Source organism: Chlamydotis macqueenii, chromosome 23 (genome assembly GCF_036417535.1).
Source record: "Chlamydotis macqueenii isolate bChlMac1 chromosome 23, bChlMac1.mat, whole genome shotgun sequence".
Lineage (NCBI taxonomy): Eukaryota > Metazoa > Chordata > Aves > Otidiformes > Otididae > Chlamydotis > Chlamydotis macqueenii.
In genome coordinates this window covers 2,107,385-2,123,496 of record NC_141578.1, presented here as the reverse complement: position 1 = coordinate 2,123,496, position 16,112 = coordinate 2,107,385, and the positions used below count along the sequence as shown (strand labels likewise).

The 16,112-nt window shown below is 64.8% G+C and overlaps 1 protein-coding gene across 3 annotated transcripts in view; it reads left to right on the top strand.

Annotated features, from left to right (window-relative positions):
• Window positions 1–16,112, top strand: part of NAV1 (neuron navigator 1) — a 71,769-nt gene that overhangs the window by 35,877 nt on the left and 19,780 nt on the right. For all 3 annotated transcript variants that reach the window (XM_086765494.1, XM_086765495.1, XM_086765493.1), the window contains exons 5-6: window positions 7,545–7,647; window positions 10,909–11,274. In XM_086765494.1, the coding sequence (XP_086621620.1) occupies window positions 7,545–7,647; window positions 10,909–11,274 (469 nt within the window). The remainder of the gene's footprint in view (window positions 1–7,544; window positions 7,648–10,908; window positions 11,275–16,112) is intronic.

Sequence of the window (16,112 nt, the reverse complement as noted above, 5' to 3'; positions counted from 1 at the left end):
GTTCGCCCCATCCTCCCCTCGGCTCGCTCGCCCTCTGGGCCACCACGGCTTTGGGGCAGGGTTGTGCACAGCGAGGGGGGCAGTTCTGGGAGGAAGGACGCGGCTGTGACCAGCCGGCAGACCTGTGTCCCCCGTCGCGGTGTGGGATCCCTGCAGGGAGCCCAGCTTGGTCCTGCAGACGCCGTCAGAAGCGGGTGCAGGATTCCCCCTCGCTCACGTCCCCCTCCTCCACCAGGCAAAGCCTGGAGCGGGGGCTGGCAGCATCCCCAGATGTAGGGCACATCTGGAGGGCACCGAAGCAGTTAAATGAAGGGCTGATTTGTGCTATAGAAACCCACAGTTCCTTCCTTTGATCCTCTGAATCAGCCCATTGCCTCCGTCTTATAAAGCCCCATTTATCTCCGCTCTTCCCAGTAAGTTTGAAGGCGGTCAAGGCTCGTGGCTCCTCGGCAGCAGCGAGCTCGCCCGGCTTTCTCTTCCGCTGAAGCAGAATCAGGTGAAATCTCTATGGCAACTAGCAGATGACAGCGAGTCTTGTTGCCTTGGAAATGAGGCAAGGAAAAAAAAAAAAAACCCGCCCAAAAAGAGCCATCTGGAATTTTGAATTTCCACAATGTCCGACTCGCGTCTGGTGACGCGTGGGGAGCGTGAACCCGCTGCCACCGGCTGCTCCGGGGCCTCTGAGCCGGGGCCCGTCTGCACCTTCTGCCTTGCTGCGGGTTTTTTTTTTTCTTTTCCCCTCCTTTCTGGCTTTTTTTTTTTTTTCTTTTTTTCTTTTTTTTGGTGCAGGGTCTGCAGCATCTCCTTGAACGTCTGCTGGTGGCTGTGTTAAAGGTGTTGTGTGCGGAGCGTTTGGGGCGCCTGAAATCCCCGGGCTGGGCGCAGCTGTGCCACGCTGCCGGCCGGCACGGCGCTGGCACATCCCGATGACGGTGACCCTTGAGGGGACGGCAAATGCCGGGGGGGGGGGAACTGAGGCACAGAGCGCTGCATGGCCAGCCTGACCCCGCTCTGCCAGGGCCCCAGGTTGGGACAGACCCCGGGTGCGGTGACCGCTAGCGACGCCGTCTCCGCGTGCCTGACGCCACGGGGTTTTTAACCGGGGAGTTAATGTCACCATGCATTTCTACCGCCGTGTGCTTCAGTCCCCGGAGGCTCGGAGCAACCCTTGGTGCGTGGATCCGACCCGTCCACCCCGCCGCCTGCGACCCCCCTCCTTCCCAGTCCGCGCAGGCGGGTTATTTTGGAGACCTGGTGCGTTGCTGGGGCTGGGGCGTTGGGATGCTCCCAGCTCCGCTGACGCTTTGCAGGAGCAGCTCTGGAGACAGCTGTGCTGGAGGGGCGCGCGGTGCCGTGCGCCGGAGCGGGGTCTGCCCCAGCGCGGGGGATTTTGGGTGCTCCCGGCTCGTCAGTGCAGGGGAGTGAAGAGTGGCGCGGAGGTGGGATGCACGGGGTGAGAAGGAGGAGCTGTAATTTGGATGCGCAGGTGGGGTGGTCTGGGGCCAAGCACAGCATCCATTGAAAGAATAACCCACAAATGGGCTGGAGGCCCGCTCTGGATCTCTCCAGCGGGTTCACTTGGAAACTCGTGTATGGGAGAGACCCAATTAACTGGATTTATGGCTGCTCTAGCCTGAGAAAGTCTGAATCCCTTTTAAAAGCTTGGCTCGCTGGAGCCAGACGGGGTCCAGGCTCCAGGTCTCTCAGCCCTGCCCTCCTTACAAGCTGCGCTTCGCAAGGCTTAGCAGCAGCGATCACCCCAGAAGTGCTGATTCGGCTGAAGTCCCGGCCTGTCACCGCTGTGCGCTGCTAATTTTCTGCTCTTGCCTGCCAGCGGGGAGCTGATGGCCCCATGCACGGTGCGGGGCTGCCCCAGCCTGCACCGCCTGCGGTGATGGGGACGGACACGGTGATGGCAGAGGAAGGGGCTTCCTTCCCCGCTGCAGCCGCCTTCGCAGCCTTCCGCAGAGCCCCGCTGCGTTGCAGAAGGGTCCAGCAAGGTGCCAGACATGAGGTGACCACGCCAAAACATGGTCCTGCCACCGCTGCTCCTCTTGCTGTGTCCCCGCAGGAGCCGGTGCTCCCCGGGTGGCTCGGATCGTGCATGGCACGGTGTTCCTGTCGGCACTGCCCACTGGAGCCCCGTTGCCTACCCTGCCTTTCGCTGCTTGGCCTGCCTCCCTCTGCCCAGGGCAAGCGCTGGACGTGCTGAGCCGCATCCAGCCTCCTCCCCGCAGCCGGCCGTCCCACTGGGATCACAGGGCTACGTGCGAGGCGGCAGCAAGCAGGGGGCTCAGCCTGCCCTGGCCGAAGTCAGGGACAGGGACCCCTCCGCAAGTGTCTGTGGCATTCCCTGCACGTCCCCGTCCCCGCTGGCAAGCGGCTGTGCCTGTGTGTCCGCGGGGACGAGCACCTCCAGCTCCGTCAGCCTGGGAGCTGCTGCCTTCGTCTGGGAATCACGGCCATGCTCTTCCCCATCAGGCGTGTTGGAGGCACTGGTTGTTCCATCCACGTACCCAGGTACCACACGTACCCAGGGTGCTGGGTGGCACAGGGCTCCCCACCCCTCAGGGAGCAAGACCCCTCCCAAAGCTGCTGCAGGAGATGGCCAGTTGGCAGCCAGCCCCCCAACTCATACCAGGAAGCCCCAGGCAATTAAATCGATTTAACCAGGGCAAGTGCTAACGAACCTTTTGATGAGGTGGGGCAGCAGGTTTGCAGGAAAGGGTGTGATGCCCTCCTGGGACACTGGGCGGAGAGGGATGTACTGGGCCAAGACGGGGTGCCCTGGAGCATCCCCTGAGAGAGAGGGGTGATTTTGGGGAGCCCCGGTACATCCCTAGGGAAAGCACGCGGGATTGCGGGGATGGGACTGGGCTGGAAGACGAGGTCGATGGTGGAAGCAAATGCTGCGGACCTGGCAGTCAGAGCCAGAGCCCCGTTAGCCATCTCCACTGCTCGTTTAGCCTGTTCTGTAGCTGCTGGGGGGAGGCAGAATTAAGCCGCAAGGAGAAGGATTGCAGGTTGCAGCCATCCCCCTGCCCAGCCGTCCCGGAGCGTGAATCAGAGCTGGATGTAGGAAATGCAAGATAAAGCCGTTTTATTCCATATGGAAAGACTCTGCTGTCGGCGTGCCAAGATGCTGGTAACTGAATCACGCGCTGCGGGGCGTAAGCTGGGAACCCGCGGGGCTCGGCAAGGTTTGTGCTGCGCTTGGGATCTCGGGTCTTCCCTCGGGCCGGCAGCCCGGCTGTGCCTGGCTCCGGGTGCCGGGGTGGAGGGTTTGCGAGGGAAATACCAGGAAAACCACACCTGGGCTGATTCATTCGTAAACGGAGCACGGGCTGGAGCGACGCGGTGGGAGAAGCGCGTATCTGCGCGAGGGTTTGTGGAGCCAGGGAGCTGGGCTGGGCTGGAGGAGTCTCACGGCCCCGGGAGAAGGGTTTTTATTGCAGAGTTTATTAGCGAATTTTTCAGTGCGCTGGAAGGAATTGAGCAGCCAGTTAAAAATGTTTCACGGCCTGGGGAAATTTGTTGCAGCTACTGTGTACTCGGGGCCCACCGTAATGACTCAGAAACACCACGAGGCCTTTTACAGCAAATTCCTGCTTGCCATTAAAACCTTTTCAGGGTCGCCAGGAGCCCTTTCCGAGCCTGATCTTCTGAAATGTGACAGGCTGGGTCGTGGGGGGCGATAAAACACGTGTGCGAGTGCCATGCTTGTGCCAAGTGTAGGAACACAGGCGCAGACGGCGCATCCAAGCAAGCCCAGCACGCTCGTGCCGGTGTTTGTGTCGGCTGCTGCAGTCCTCTGCTTGCACACGTACGCGTGGGCACGCGTGCAAGGTTGCAGGCACGGGTGTGCGGATGCACACGCGCACCTTTCTGCAGGCGGAGGGCGTTTGCTGCCATGTGGCCTGCACATGGACGTTCGCATGATGCGAACAAGCGCTCGGGCGGCACACGCACACGCGGGTTTGTGTGCCAAGGCACATGGGGCACACGTGTCCCGTGGACGCGGCTCTGCCTGGCCCCAGCGGGAGTTTTTGGCCGCATGCTCCTTTGAAACGCGTTGTCACGAGCCGTTTGCGGTCCATGGTTTCCTCATTCCTTGACGTACTTGGCCACGTCGGCTGCGCCCCGTCGTGCAGGCAGAGGAGCTGCCGCCGTTGGCTCTTGGAGGCGATGGGAAGGGCTGGACGTGGGCACGGCCTGGAGCTGCCCGCTCTCCTCCAGCCCCGGCTCTGCGGTGCCCGGCGCAGTCAGGCCCCCAGCACGCAGCACCTTGTCGTGAGGCAGCCCTTCGCAGCACGGCTCTTCCTCCTCTTCCTCCTCCTCGGCTGCCTCCAGCCCTGCATCCTGATGCTCTTTTCCTCGGCGATGGTATCTGCCGCTTCCCCGGTTGTGCGGGGCCGGAGACGGGGCGATGGGCAGCGTGTGGCTCGTGGCCGGGCACTTACGGCGCCGTCGCGTCGCAGGCAGCGCTGCCCGGTGCGTAACACAGAGGCAGGTGGTGGGGGCTGTGCGGGAGGGCGCTTGCAGGCGATGGGGTGGTCAGGGCTGGGCTAGGGCTTCCTGCCTCGGTTTCTCTGCATGCAAAGCAGAGATGTGTTACATTTGCTGAAGGTGGAGAGAGTGCTAAAGGCGCTCAGTTAAGAAAGGAGCAGCAACAGGGGCAGGGATGTCGGGGGGCAGGAGGGCTGCCCAAGCGCGGCGGCAGGCAAGGGCAGGTTAGACCCAGCCTGGCGCTCTGGGTTAGTTCCAGATCCACTGGTGGCCACTGGTGGCCTCCCTGCGCAGGGCTTGGGGACAGTGGCTGCATCCCGCTGCATCCCTGCTCCTAGGGGAGCGCAGGGCCAGAGCCAGCACCCCCTTTCCCTCCGGGACAGCAGGATGGAGCCTGCGAGAGCGGCTGGGAGCTGCCAGCGGGGCTGCAAGCCAGCCTGGAGCTGCGGCGGAAGGGACGGCCGGTCAGCGAGCCCGCGGCTCTGGGAGGGCGGGAGACAGCGGGACACGTCGCAGACGGTGCTGCCGGGGAAATGAGCCTGGCCGAGGCAGGGTGTCCGACTGACCCCGCCGTGGCACGGGCTGAGCCGGCCCCGCTGCTCCCCACTCCGACAGCTGGAAACATCTGGCTGCGGGAAGCTTGCTAAATCGATGTCGGGAGGAATCCAGCGCACTCCTGACGTTCCCACACTTCAGCCTCTCCCAGCGGCTCCGGTTTCGGATCGACTCTGGCACGCTGTGGCTCAGCCAGCCCTGAGACAGCCCCCAGCCCCTCACTCCACCTGGAAAACATGCTGTGGGGGGCCCGGTGTCACCGCCCTGGCCCAGCACGGCGGGGACAGGCGGTGGCACTTCAGCACGGGCAGCGACGCAGCCAGGGGACAAGGGTGGCTCTTCCATCCCATCCCGCTCCGTCCCACCCTGGCCCACGGGACACCGTGCTGCTGGAATGTGCGGGTGCCGCCTTCTCCATCTGCGGGAGCTGGGCTCAGGGTGGACAGCACCCACCGAATGTGGCCAGGGTGGAGGAGCTAAGGGTGCTGAGTCCTTCCCTGCCTGGGGACACCGGTGGGTGTTTTATTGCTCTTCCCCAAGGCTGGGATGTGCCTTCCCTCCAAAATCTTCCGTTGCCCTACAGACCGCGTGTGTGGCAGCAGTGGACTCGGCCTCAGGTTTCTGCCCCTCCATTTCAAGCCTGAAAATCCATCTTTCCAGGCAGCCCAAGGGCAGGACCTGGCGGCTTTGAGGTGCCCTGATCTGCCGACGCCACCGGGGCGGCACAGAGTCCCCTTGTCCCCAGCCGCAGAGCGGGGCGGGTGCCGGCCCCTCGCACCGAGGGCCCCTCGAGCCTCCTCTGCGCCCCGGCTCCGTGCGCGCAGCCCCCTCTGCCGCAGCCGTCCATCCCTCTGCCCTTGCTGCCTGCCTGTCCCCGTCCTGCGGCTCTGGGGCACCGGTCGGAGGCTCTGTGCCTTTCATTAACTGCTCCGACCTGCCCGGGCCGCAGTGAGGATTTAAACCGGGTTCATGACTTGCGTCCTGCCAGGCCTTGTTCTGGGAGCGGCACCAGGGCGATGGGACACATGCAGGGCCAGGTATCCGTACGTGACGGCGTGTGCCGGCTGCGCTGGGTGCCCCGTGGGCTCACCAGCCCTCTTACCCTCCTCCACAACCGGCTTTAACCTGCTTGATTTAACCCGTCTCATCGGGGCTGTTACTGCTTGTCACCACCTTCCAGGGTCATGCGTAAATTGGAGCCGCTTCACCGGTTTGAGGTGCTCCTGCGTGGGCTGGGGAGCGAGCGGAGCCTGGGGACGGGGCGGCATCACCCACGGATGCTGCCTGCGGCGTGTCCGGTGGCGTGCTCGGTGTGTGATGGGGACAGCGGGACACGGGCCCCGCTCGTGCGCCGAGCGTGTGGTCGTGCTGTGGCGGGGAGCCTGCCGGGGCGTGTGCTCACGGCGTCCGCAACGCTCCCCGCGTCGCTGCGGCTTACGCGTTGCCGTTGCAAATCCCAAAGCGCTGGTTGCCATGTTACGTTAGGAGGAGCCGCGTCCGGCGTCCCCGGCGCCCGCTGTCACTGCGCTTCGGTGGCGAGCTGCGGCTGAAAGGCCTGAAATCGGGGATCAAAGCGGCGCTGGCACGGCTGTTAGCCGCCGGGGAGGCACACGAGTGAGGCGGGGGCCTGGGCGCTGGAGCCGTGGCCCCGAGCCTGGCAGCGCTGCCGGCGCTGTACCGGGAGTGACCCCTCTCTGTGTGCGTGTGTGCACACGCTTGTGTGTGTTTGCAGGTGTGTCTGCACGTGCGTGTGGATGGGCATGCGTGCGTACACGCGTGTGTGCACAAGTGGTTGTGCAGGCAGATGAGCGTGCACACGTGCAGGCTGGGGATGCGTACCTGCCTGTGTGCGTGCACGCCCGTGCTGTGGATGCGCACGCCCGGAGATGCCCCAGGGCAGCCGGAGCTCCAGGGTTTCCAGCCCTGGGCTGTGCCCGTGGGGGGCTCGGTCCCACCGGCCGCTGCAGCCCCCAGCAGAAGCAGCTGCCTCTCCCCAGGCACGAGGCAGGCGGGGGGCTTGGCTTGCACTGCTCTCTGACATCTCGGCCCCTGCTGCAGTGCCCGTGTCCCTGGGCCGGAGCACCCTCAGGGGCTGGGGGGACACGGGTACAGGTTTGGGGACGTTCTTCCAGCACAGTGCTTCAGGGTTGCCTGAGTGTAGCTGGCCTCCTGTCACCTGTGTGGGTCCTGTGGCCCCACTTGGTCCCCCCAGCTCGTCCTTTCTGAACCTGACATCCCCGTCCCAGCTACAGCACCCTTGGGGTGGCATTTTGTGGTGGTGCAGCGCCAGCCCGGTGCCAGCCCCTTCCCAGTGGGCAGAGCGGGAGCTGGGGGGCACAGCCAGGGGCAGAGGGGTGTGGGAAGGGGCTGGGGGGCACAGCCAGGGGCAGAGGGGTGTGGGAAGGGGCTGGGGGGCACAGCCAGGGGCAGAGGGGCGCAGGAGCCGTTCATCCCTTTAAATCCACTGCCTTATCTCTCCACAGACCCGGAGTCCCAGAGGAAAAGGACGGTGCAGAATGTTCTGGACCTTCGGCAGAACCTGGAGGAGACCATGTCCAGCCTGAGGGGCTCTCAGGTGTCTCACAGGTGAGGCCCCGGCACCGGACCCCCCACCTCTTCCCCACAACACTGCCCTTCCTGGGCCAGCGTGGGGGGGCAGGGAGTGGCTCTGCTCGTCTGAGGGCCATGAGGGTGGGAGGGAGCCGGCCGTGCCCCATGGCCTGGGGACCCTGCGCATGGGAGCTTGGAGAGATGCCCCCAGATCTGTGGGTGTCACGTGCGGGGCTGTGGGTGTGGGTGGTGTTGGCACTGTGGGGAGCCAGACTCCAGGCAGAGGGTGAGGTCTGTTCCCAGTGGCTGGGTGTCCCCATACGGACAACCAGAGGTGGAGGTGTCCCCTGCACCAGGGAACACAGGCTCTGTCTCCATCTGTGACTCAGTTTCTCTACTCTGTGTAGAGATGGTGATGGAGAAACCCTCACAGACAGAGCAGCCCGTGGGCAGAGGTGGGGTACGCTGCCCAGACTGGGGCTGGCAGACCCCAGGGTTGGAACTGGGGCTGGGGCGATGGCAGGGCTGGGGACAGGGTGACTGTGGGGTGGTGAAACAGAGCGGAGTGTTTACCAGTGTTCAGAGGTCTCTGACACACACCGGGGACTCCTGTGTCCCCTCTGGGCCTCTCCCTTGAGACCACTGCGGGGTTACTGCTCTGCTCTGGCGTGCTGGGGGTCTGCGCAGCGACTCCAGCCTCCTGCCTGGCTCCCCGGCGGCGCTGAGGGGCCCAGACCCTGCAGCGGCGGGCCGGGGGCAGCGGGTGGGCAGGGGGCATCTCCCCAGGGCACCCTCCCGGCCCCCGGCCCGCTGCTCTGGGCGCTGCAGGGCGGCTGTGCCGGGTGGCAGCGGCCTGGGAAGCCGGGGAGGCAGCGAGCATCCTTCTCCTGGTGTTTGTTGCCACCTCGCGGTCTCCCTCGATCCTCGTTTTTGTGTTGGAAAGGGCAAAAAGCAGCAGCTTCCTCCCCCACCTTCACGCACCGCTCATCATTACGGACCTTCCCTGTGCGGCCCCTCGATCAGCTTTGTCTGGATGACGCAGCCCGCTTGATTTTGCTCCTCTTAACCCAGAAGCTCGTCCAGACCTTGCTCGTCCTTGCTGCGCTTTCCGGATCTTTTCCGAGCCGGAGGCAGCAGAGCGCTGGGGCAGTGGGATTTGCGCGGGGCCGCAGCGATATTGCCTGAGCTGGCCGTTTTCTGGAATTAATCCGTTACAGCCCTGCCCTCCCTTCGCTTGCCGTGGGAGGTGGTTCGCGGCTGGGCGCTGCTCACGCCGAGTCAGGGCTGCTTTGCGCTCGCTTTGCATTCGCTTCGCGTTGGCTCTGCTCGCTTTGCATTCGTCTGTCAGGCTTCACCCACTGCCTTCTTGCCCCAGCGCTCAGCTCCTTTGCCGGTCCCCCGTCAGCCCCGGCCTTAGGGAAATAGGGCGAGGATATTGAGGGGGATTAAATTAGCGTTGCTGGTGGGTTTGGACTCTTCGCTGTCGCTTCCGTTTCTTGATGAGCTACGACTACATCACGTGGCGCAGGCCTCAGACGAATCCCTGCCACAGAGAAAACCGACTATTGATAGCCCGGGGACGCCTGCCCGTGCGTTCTGTCCTGTAAGTGATTCTTAAATACGTTAGGGTCTTTCCTCTTTCCCCGTGGCAGCTGAGATTTTTTGGAAGCTTAATCTGCCTTTGGCGAGGGCACTCGTCCACCGCGTTCTGGTAGCCTGCAGCAGCCCGCTCCCCGCGTCCCTCCAGGAGCTCTGCCGCGGTCGTGAGCTGGATTTTCCTTTACCAAAGCTGTGTCAGCGCTTCCCTGGTATGTCGTAATTACACACGTACCCGCTAATCCTGCTCTCGGGAACGCTTCCTACAAGCCTATCGGATATGGATGTCATCCACAGTCTTCTGGATGTGTCCCGCATCGCCAGTGTCCCTGTAGCCACTTTGGGCTCTCTTTATTCCTTCCACAAACTATTCCCCAATTTTTTCTTGTTCTCCTCGCCGTGCTCTTCCATCCAGCGGCTGTTTCCTCGCTAGGACACAACTTTGTTCCTGAAAGACGTCACCGTACTTCTGGCAGCCTTTGCACCCGGCTGCAGGGCCGCCCGAGCTTCCTCGGGGCCTTGCTGAAGTCCCACGCGGAGACGTGGTTCACATCTGCTCCGAGCTGCCGGCAGAGCAGCCTTAAATAGCCTTTGTCCTGCCGACAAAAACAAAACCCTCTGAGCTGCCCCTTTTCGTTCTGCTTTTACAAACTTCCTAGTTTTTTGTGCAGTTCCCTGTTTTATGTTCAGTGCTGCGGCCGGGGTTTGGCTTTCGCTGCTCCTGCAGGAACATTTAATCCGAGCTCGCTGATAGTAACGTTCGGAGCCAAGTCGAGGGCTGTGGGTTCCTGAGTAGCTGCTCCAAGAAGTAATCATTTTTGGTGTCTAAATTTAGTCCCAGCATCACTCCCTGACGTGCCATTTGCCCGAAATACACCCCAAGGGGTGCGGGGCGTAACTGAACTCCCCATTCCTGATGCGCTCGCGGGCTCTGGGCTGGTGGAGAGCAGCACACTTGCAGGCAGCTCTGCGGGGCCCGGCAGCCCTGTGTTGGGGTGTCCCAGACGTGGAGGTTTGCTCCAGGGGTTTGGCCTGAGACGCTGATGCGGGGACCCAGTCCCTGGTTTGCCCCTTGCGTGCAGCCCCCACTCCCCGGCGTGGTCCGCTGGGATCAGTGTGCCGCCACCCCAATTTGTCATATCCCGGATTTGGGGCGGTATCAGGGGGCAGGCGTTGAAGTGCTGGTGGGGAAACGCCCAAGGAAGAGCAGCCCGGGCATGCAGAGAAGTGCAGACCTCACTCCCACAGCGTGTTTGCAGCCAGCCCTGGTGGCACCCCCAGCCCCGGCACCGAGGTGGCCATGCGGGGAGCGTCGCCCCTGTGGGGTGGTTGGGGCTGTAGGGAGGCACAGACCCCCCCCATTGCACCCACGGCCCGCTCCACAGTCCCTGGGGAGAAACCGGCACCACCGAACACCGGTGGGTGCAGGTAGAGTGGATGTCCCAGTGGGTCCTGGAGCGTGGGATGCTGTACTGGCAGGGCAGGAGGGGGCTGTCCCCTGTCATCTGAGACGGAGGGGTCCAGGACAGACAGCATCCGGGCACCCACACTCCTGGGAACCTCTGGCCTTGCCTGGCTGATTCAAAACGGGCAGGTTTGATTTCTGAGAACCTTGAGCCCCAGTTCTGGGAGGGTGAGGCAGGGCACAGACCTCCACTGCCCACCGTGCCCTGCCCTAACCCTGCCCTGCACCCCTCGCAGCTCACTGGAGATGACCTGCTACGACAGCGATGAAGCCAACCCCCGGAGCATCTCCAGCCTCTCCAACCGCTCCTCCCCGCTGTCCTGGCGCTACGGGCAGTCCAGCCCGCGCCTGCAGGCGGGGGACGCGCCGTCGGTCGGGGGGACCTGCCGCTCCGAGGGGACCCCCAGCTGGTACATGCACGGCGAGCGGGCGCACTACTCGCACACCATGCCCATGCGCAGCCCGAGCAAGCTGAGCCACATCTCCCGCCTGGAGCTGGTGGAGGCGTTGGACACCGATGACGTGGAGCTGAAGTCAGGCTACATGAGCGACAGCGATCTGATGGGGAAGACGCTGACGGAGGATGATGACATCACCACGGGGTAAGTGCCCACGCCGGGGCTTGTGCCCGAACCAGGACTGTCCTGGAGGTCTCACCGCCTCCTGTTTGGCCGGCAGCAGAGGGGCAGCGGGCACAGCGGGATGGGTGGAGGAGCCGGATCGGGGCTGACGCGGCTGGGTGTATCGTGTCCCCACATCCCGGGAGATGCTTTCGTGCCAGCGAGGCAGCGTAGCCCTTGCAGTGCTGGTGACTGGGCCAGCCAGGGTTGCTCAGGGCCAGTGAGCCCCCAGGCTGGGATGTGCTGCTTTCCTGGCGTGCGGGAAGTGTCCGGCTTGACCTGGGTGTTCCCGGAGCAGGGGGCTGAGAGATGCGCGTGGTGTGTGGCTGCGGGAGCCCTGTGCTGGGGCAAATACTGCTGCTTTCAGAAGTGCTCTCCCAGTTTATACCAGTGGGTCTGAGCTTCTGTCTCTGACTCTGGCACTGCGGGGATGTCCTGTGTCCAGCCGGGAGTGCTGGTGGTGGGACAGGATGGGTCAGATCTCAGCACCCCAGCAAGAACCAGGCACTGTGGTGTCCTTCCTGACGGGTGGCACCGTGGTGGAGCAGGGAGCGCTGCTGCGTGGGGTCCCCTCCTTTTGGGACTCTCATCGGCCTCTCCCTCCACCCGTGGAGCCAGGGGCATCTCCGGCTGGGTGGGTGCAACCCGGCTCACCCAGGGCTCGCGTTTTCTTTCCAAACACATCCTGCTCCCGCTGTGCTGCTGAGGTGCCCCTGGCTCTGGCGTGGGTCCAGGGTTTCAGCATGTTGGAGGTTTCCTGTTTCAGCACAGGAGAAAATAAATAACCCCAGCGTTTGGGTTGTCCCGCAGCAGGAGGAGGTATTTGGCCTCCTGACAGTGCTGCTCCGGCCCTCCTGGGGTGGCTGGAGTCACGTCAGCTTCTTGCAGGACAGAGCACAGCCCATGGCTTCACAGGCATCGCGGGGGCCAGCACTCCCCAGATCTGGCCCGGAGGCGTGTGAAGGTGGCAGGAGGGGGGACACTGAGGGGTGCCTGTGCTGGCCCCTGCCCCTACGATTCTCCGGCTCAGGGGTAAGAGTGTCCGTGGTGCCGTAGGCATTGGACCCGTCCTCCCCACGGACGTGGAGGGTGGCCTTGGGGGCCTGTCCTGTGCTTGTGAACAGGAGTGCCCAGTGCTGGCTCAGCGTGGTCCCCTCCTGGGCGCCATAACCCGTCACTTGGCAGCCAGAGGTGGCACATCACCGCCTTCTACCACCGGCCACTGGACCGCAGGGTGTGGTGGGCAATGGGGTGGCTTTGGGCTACCCTGGATGGCTGGGGCCACAGCGGGTCTGGCTGTGGGGGGTGAAGGGTTCCACTGCTCCCCGTCTTCCTCCTTGTCTCGTCTGGGATGGTGGTGCAGGCGGATGACCTTGGGGTGCCCTTGGCTGGGGAGGCAGTGCTGGGAGGGGTGAGCCTGAGCATCGCTGCATCTCCGTCAGCCGGAGCCTCTCACAAGGCGCTGGCAGCACCAGTCCCCTGCTGCGGGAGAGGCTTTCAGCACCAGCCTGAGCTGGGCCGGCACTGCCGCAGCCGGGTGCCACGGTCCCTGTTCCTGCGCAGGGTCCCCAGCGTGGTGCCCTGGATGTGCCTCAAGGGCAATCCCCGGTGCCCTGCCAGAGACAGACGACTGGGTGCCCTGTGCTGGGTACCCCTCTCCAGGGATGGGTGCAGGAAGCAGCTGGGACATCACAGGACCCTCTTACCCACAGTGCCACGTCTGGGGATCAGCCACGTCACCGGGATGTTGCTGGCACGTGAGGCTGTGTGGTGACCTAGTCACAGCTCCATCTCCCGTGGCCCCGTGGCAGGGCTCAGGGGTCCCCCAGAGTGGACAGCATGACAGGGCCTTTGTCCCCAGGGGACATCCCTGGCTGGGGGTCGCTGGGGTGCTGACGCTGCCCTGTCCACGAGCCTGGGCACTGGGTGCAGAGCCGGAGCAGGGGCGTCCCCTCCTCCCCTGAGCCAGCTGGGGCGAGGAGCTGCCGCGCCGGCCGGGAGCACTCGCCGAGCGCAGCGCAGCCCCTCATCCAGCCTCCTCGGCTGGCTCTGACCTAGAAAGCAAATACCGCCCCAGGCCCCATCTCCCCGTGCCGCTAATGCACCGGGCAGGAGCCGGCTGCTGCAGATGGGGCCATCGGCCCCCGAGCCTGGGCCACCGGGCCAGAGCCTCCCTGCACCGCGCCGGCGCGCACCCGGGCTTGTAGGGCAGTAGGTCAGAGCCAGCTGGGAGGACGCAGCGCACGTCCCCTCGGAGACACCGTGGGATGGGACCTGGCATCCTCGCAGCTCGCTGGGGAAGCAGCCTGGGAGGAGAGAGGGCTGAGGTAGGTGAGGCGCGGCCGGGGCCGGGGGGCTGTCAGCAGAGGTGTCGGGGTGATTCTGCGGGGGGTGGTGGTTGGGGTGAGCCCAGCTGAGGAGGCAGTGGGGGTCCCGGCGCCCAGCTCGGAGAGAGGGTGGGATGATCAGGCTGGATGGTGAGAGTGGGGATCGGCTGGGGACACCTCGGCCCCAGAAGTGTTTCTGTGTCAGCCGAACGAGCCAGCATCCTGGCTCCTTGCCCGGCCGTGCCCGCCTGCCTGCGCCCACCGGGCCGGCACTTGTGGCTCCCCTCCCACCAGAATCGTGCTGCTGGTTTTGAGGGGTGCAAAGCTTTGCCCTCCCTGTTTGGCAGTGAGGCCCTTCTTTTGTTCCCGGCGTCACCGTATCCTCTGTGTGCTCTGTAGCAGGGCAGCCCTGGGCTGGCAGGGACCCGGCGCAGCCCGGGCTGGGAGCAGGCCTGCCGGGATGTGCCCGTGCCGCTGCCGGCACTGTGCTGTCTGAGGGCCTGGCACCGGCCTCCTGCTCGGGTTAACCCGACGGCGTTCCCTGGCATGGTGCTGCTCTCCTGCCTATCCCTGGGGCCTGGGCAGGGCACAGGGAGGGACGGCACCAACCCCTGGGCTGTTTCCCTGGCACTGAAAAATCTTCGCTCACTTCCTTGGCCGCTGGCGACTCAGATTTCCGCTCAGCACCGCTCGGCGTGCTGCTCGCAGTTCCCTGCCCCTGGAGGGGTGCGGTGCTGCCAGTGATGCTTTCACAGCCTGGCCAGGCTGGGGGTGTTTCCCAGATCCTGGATCCCTCACTGGGACGTCCACCAACGCGTGGTCACCCACCGCCAAGGGACCTCTGCGTCTGCATGGCCACGGCACGGCACTGGGGCCGCGATGCGGCAGCGCGAGTGCCTTCGTGTGCAGACCTGCGCGGGAATCAGGAGGAGGCGGAGGAGGCGGAGAGCACCCGAGCGGGAATGTTCAAGCCAGGTTTTGCCCGGTTTCGTCCCGGCCACGTCTTGCATGTCCGAGCAGTGCCACCTCCTCCACGTGGAGCTGCCGTTCCCCGGGCAGCGCGGTGCAGCTGCGTGTTGGCACGTCTCGCCCTACGCTGCGTTTGCTCGGGGACCTGGTGTGGGTGAGCAGCTCTGGCGGGTCCTGGGTGCTGGCGCGGGAGCGGGTGAGCGTGCATCACCCCCGGGGGTTCCCTGGGGCCGTCTGGGATGTGGTGGGGGGGAGCGAGCGGGGTGCTGCGGGGCTTCGCTGCGGGCGAGGGCTGGTGGGGCACCCACCCCCCAAATCCAGCATGGGGCCATGGGGCTGCCCCCTCCCACGCAGGACAGGATGGGTGTGACGGGAGTGTCAGCTTGTCCCTGCTTTGTAGCAAACTGCCACATCTCCTGGGTTGGAAAGCACCCTGCCTGATGTCCTTTCTGCCACCCTCCGTTTGTGACTCCCTTCGCCAGCCGGCTCGTTCCCCAGCTGCTTCCCCGCAGACGGTGGTGCTGCCGCGAGGATGCTGGGGTGCTCTGGATGTCCCCACAGGGGTCCGTCGGGCCACCGCACCCAGTGCCAACGGCTCAGCGGGGTCCCAGCATCAGGCAGGGCGCACACGGGGATGCGCAGGCTGGACTCACACTGCCCCTTCGGCAGAGCATGGGTGCTGCGGGGCCCGATCCTGCCATCCCCACACACAGGGCTGAGAGAGCGGGGAGGGGGCGAGCGGGGCCGGCTGCTGAGTCAGCGCCTTCTCACTGCAGGGGCTGCAAGAGTGCTGGTGATCCGTGTGCGCTGCGGGGCCCGGCATCACTCCGGAGCTGATCCCCAAGGCTGTGAACATCCTGTGGGGCTTTCCATGCCTCGTGTGCCTCTGGGACCGCTGTGATTTGGGGGTGTCCTTTTGGGCCTTGCTTTTTGTTGGGGTAGAAAGAGAGAGGAAGCATTGCATCCCACTGCGATGGTGGCAGCATCCGCCCCCCCGTGAGGCGGGTACTGCCCTGGCTCCCGTCATGGGCGTGAAATGGAGCCGTGGCAGCAGCCTTTGGCATCAGGCCTGCGAGGTGCCGCGTGGCTTGGGGATTGGCACGTGTGTCCAGCTCACGGTATGCTCCGGGCACCGTCCTGTGCCACCGCGATGGTGCTGCTGGCAGCCGGGCACTGCAGAGCCCGTGGTCCCCTCGGCAGGGCTGGGGGCTGCCGGGAGCATCCCGGCGGGAGGGATGCTCTCGAGCTGGCACCCGCCGCGCCCCGGCTGGCCTGGCTCCCGCTTCCTTGCAGCTACTTGAGCTCGACGCAGCCCGGAGGCGGGAGCAGATGTTTGGCTCTGCGCCCCGAGAGCGGCGGGGGAGCGGCCGCCCTCCTCTGCTGCTCTGAGCAGGATTGGCGCTGGCGCTCTGCTCCCTTCCCTCGAACGCCCCGCGCTCGGCGTGGGCCGGTTCACCCTGACCCCTTGCCGCCGTCCCGGCGAGCCGGTGGAGTCATTTCTCGGCGGGGACGTCCCGCGAGGCA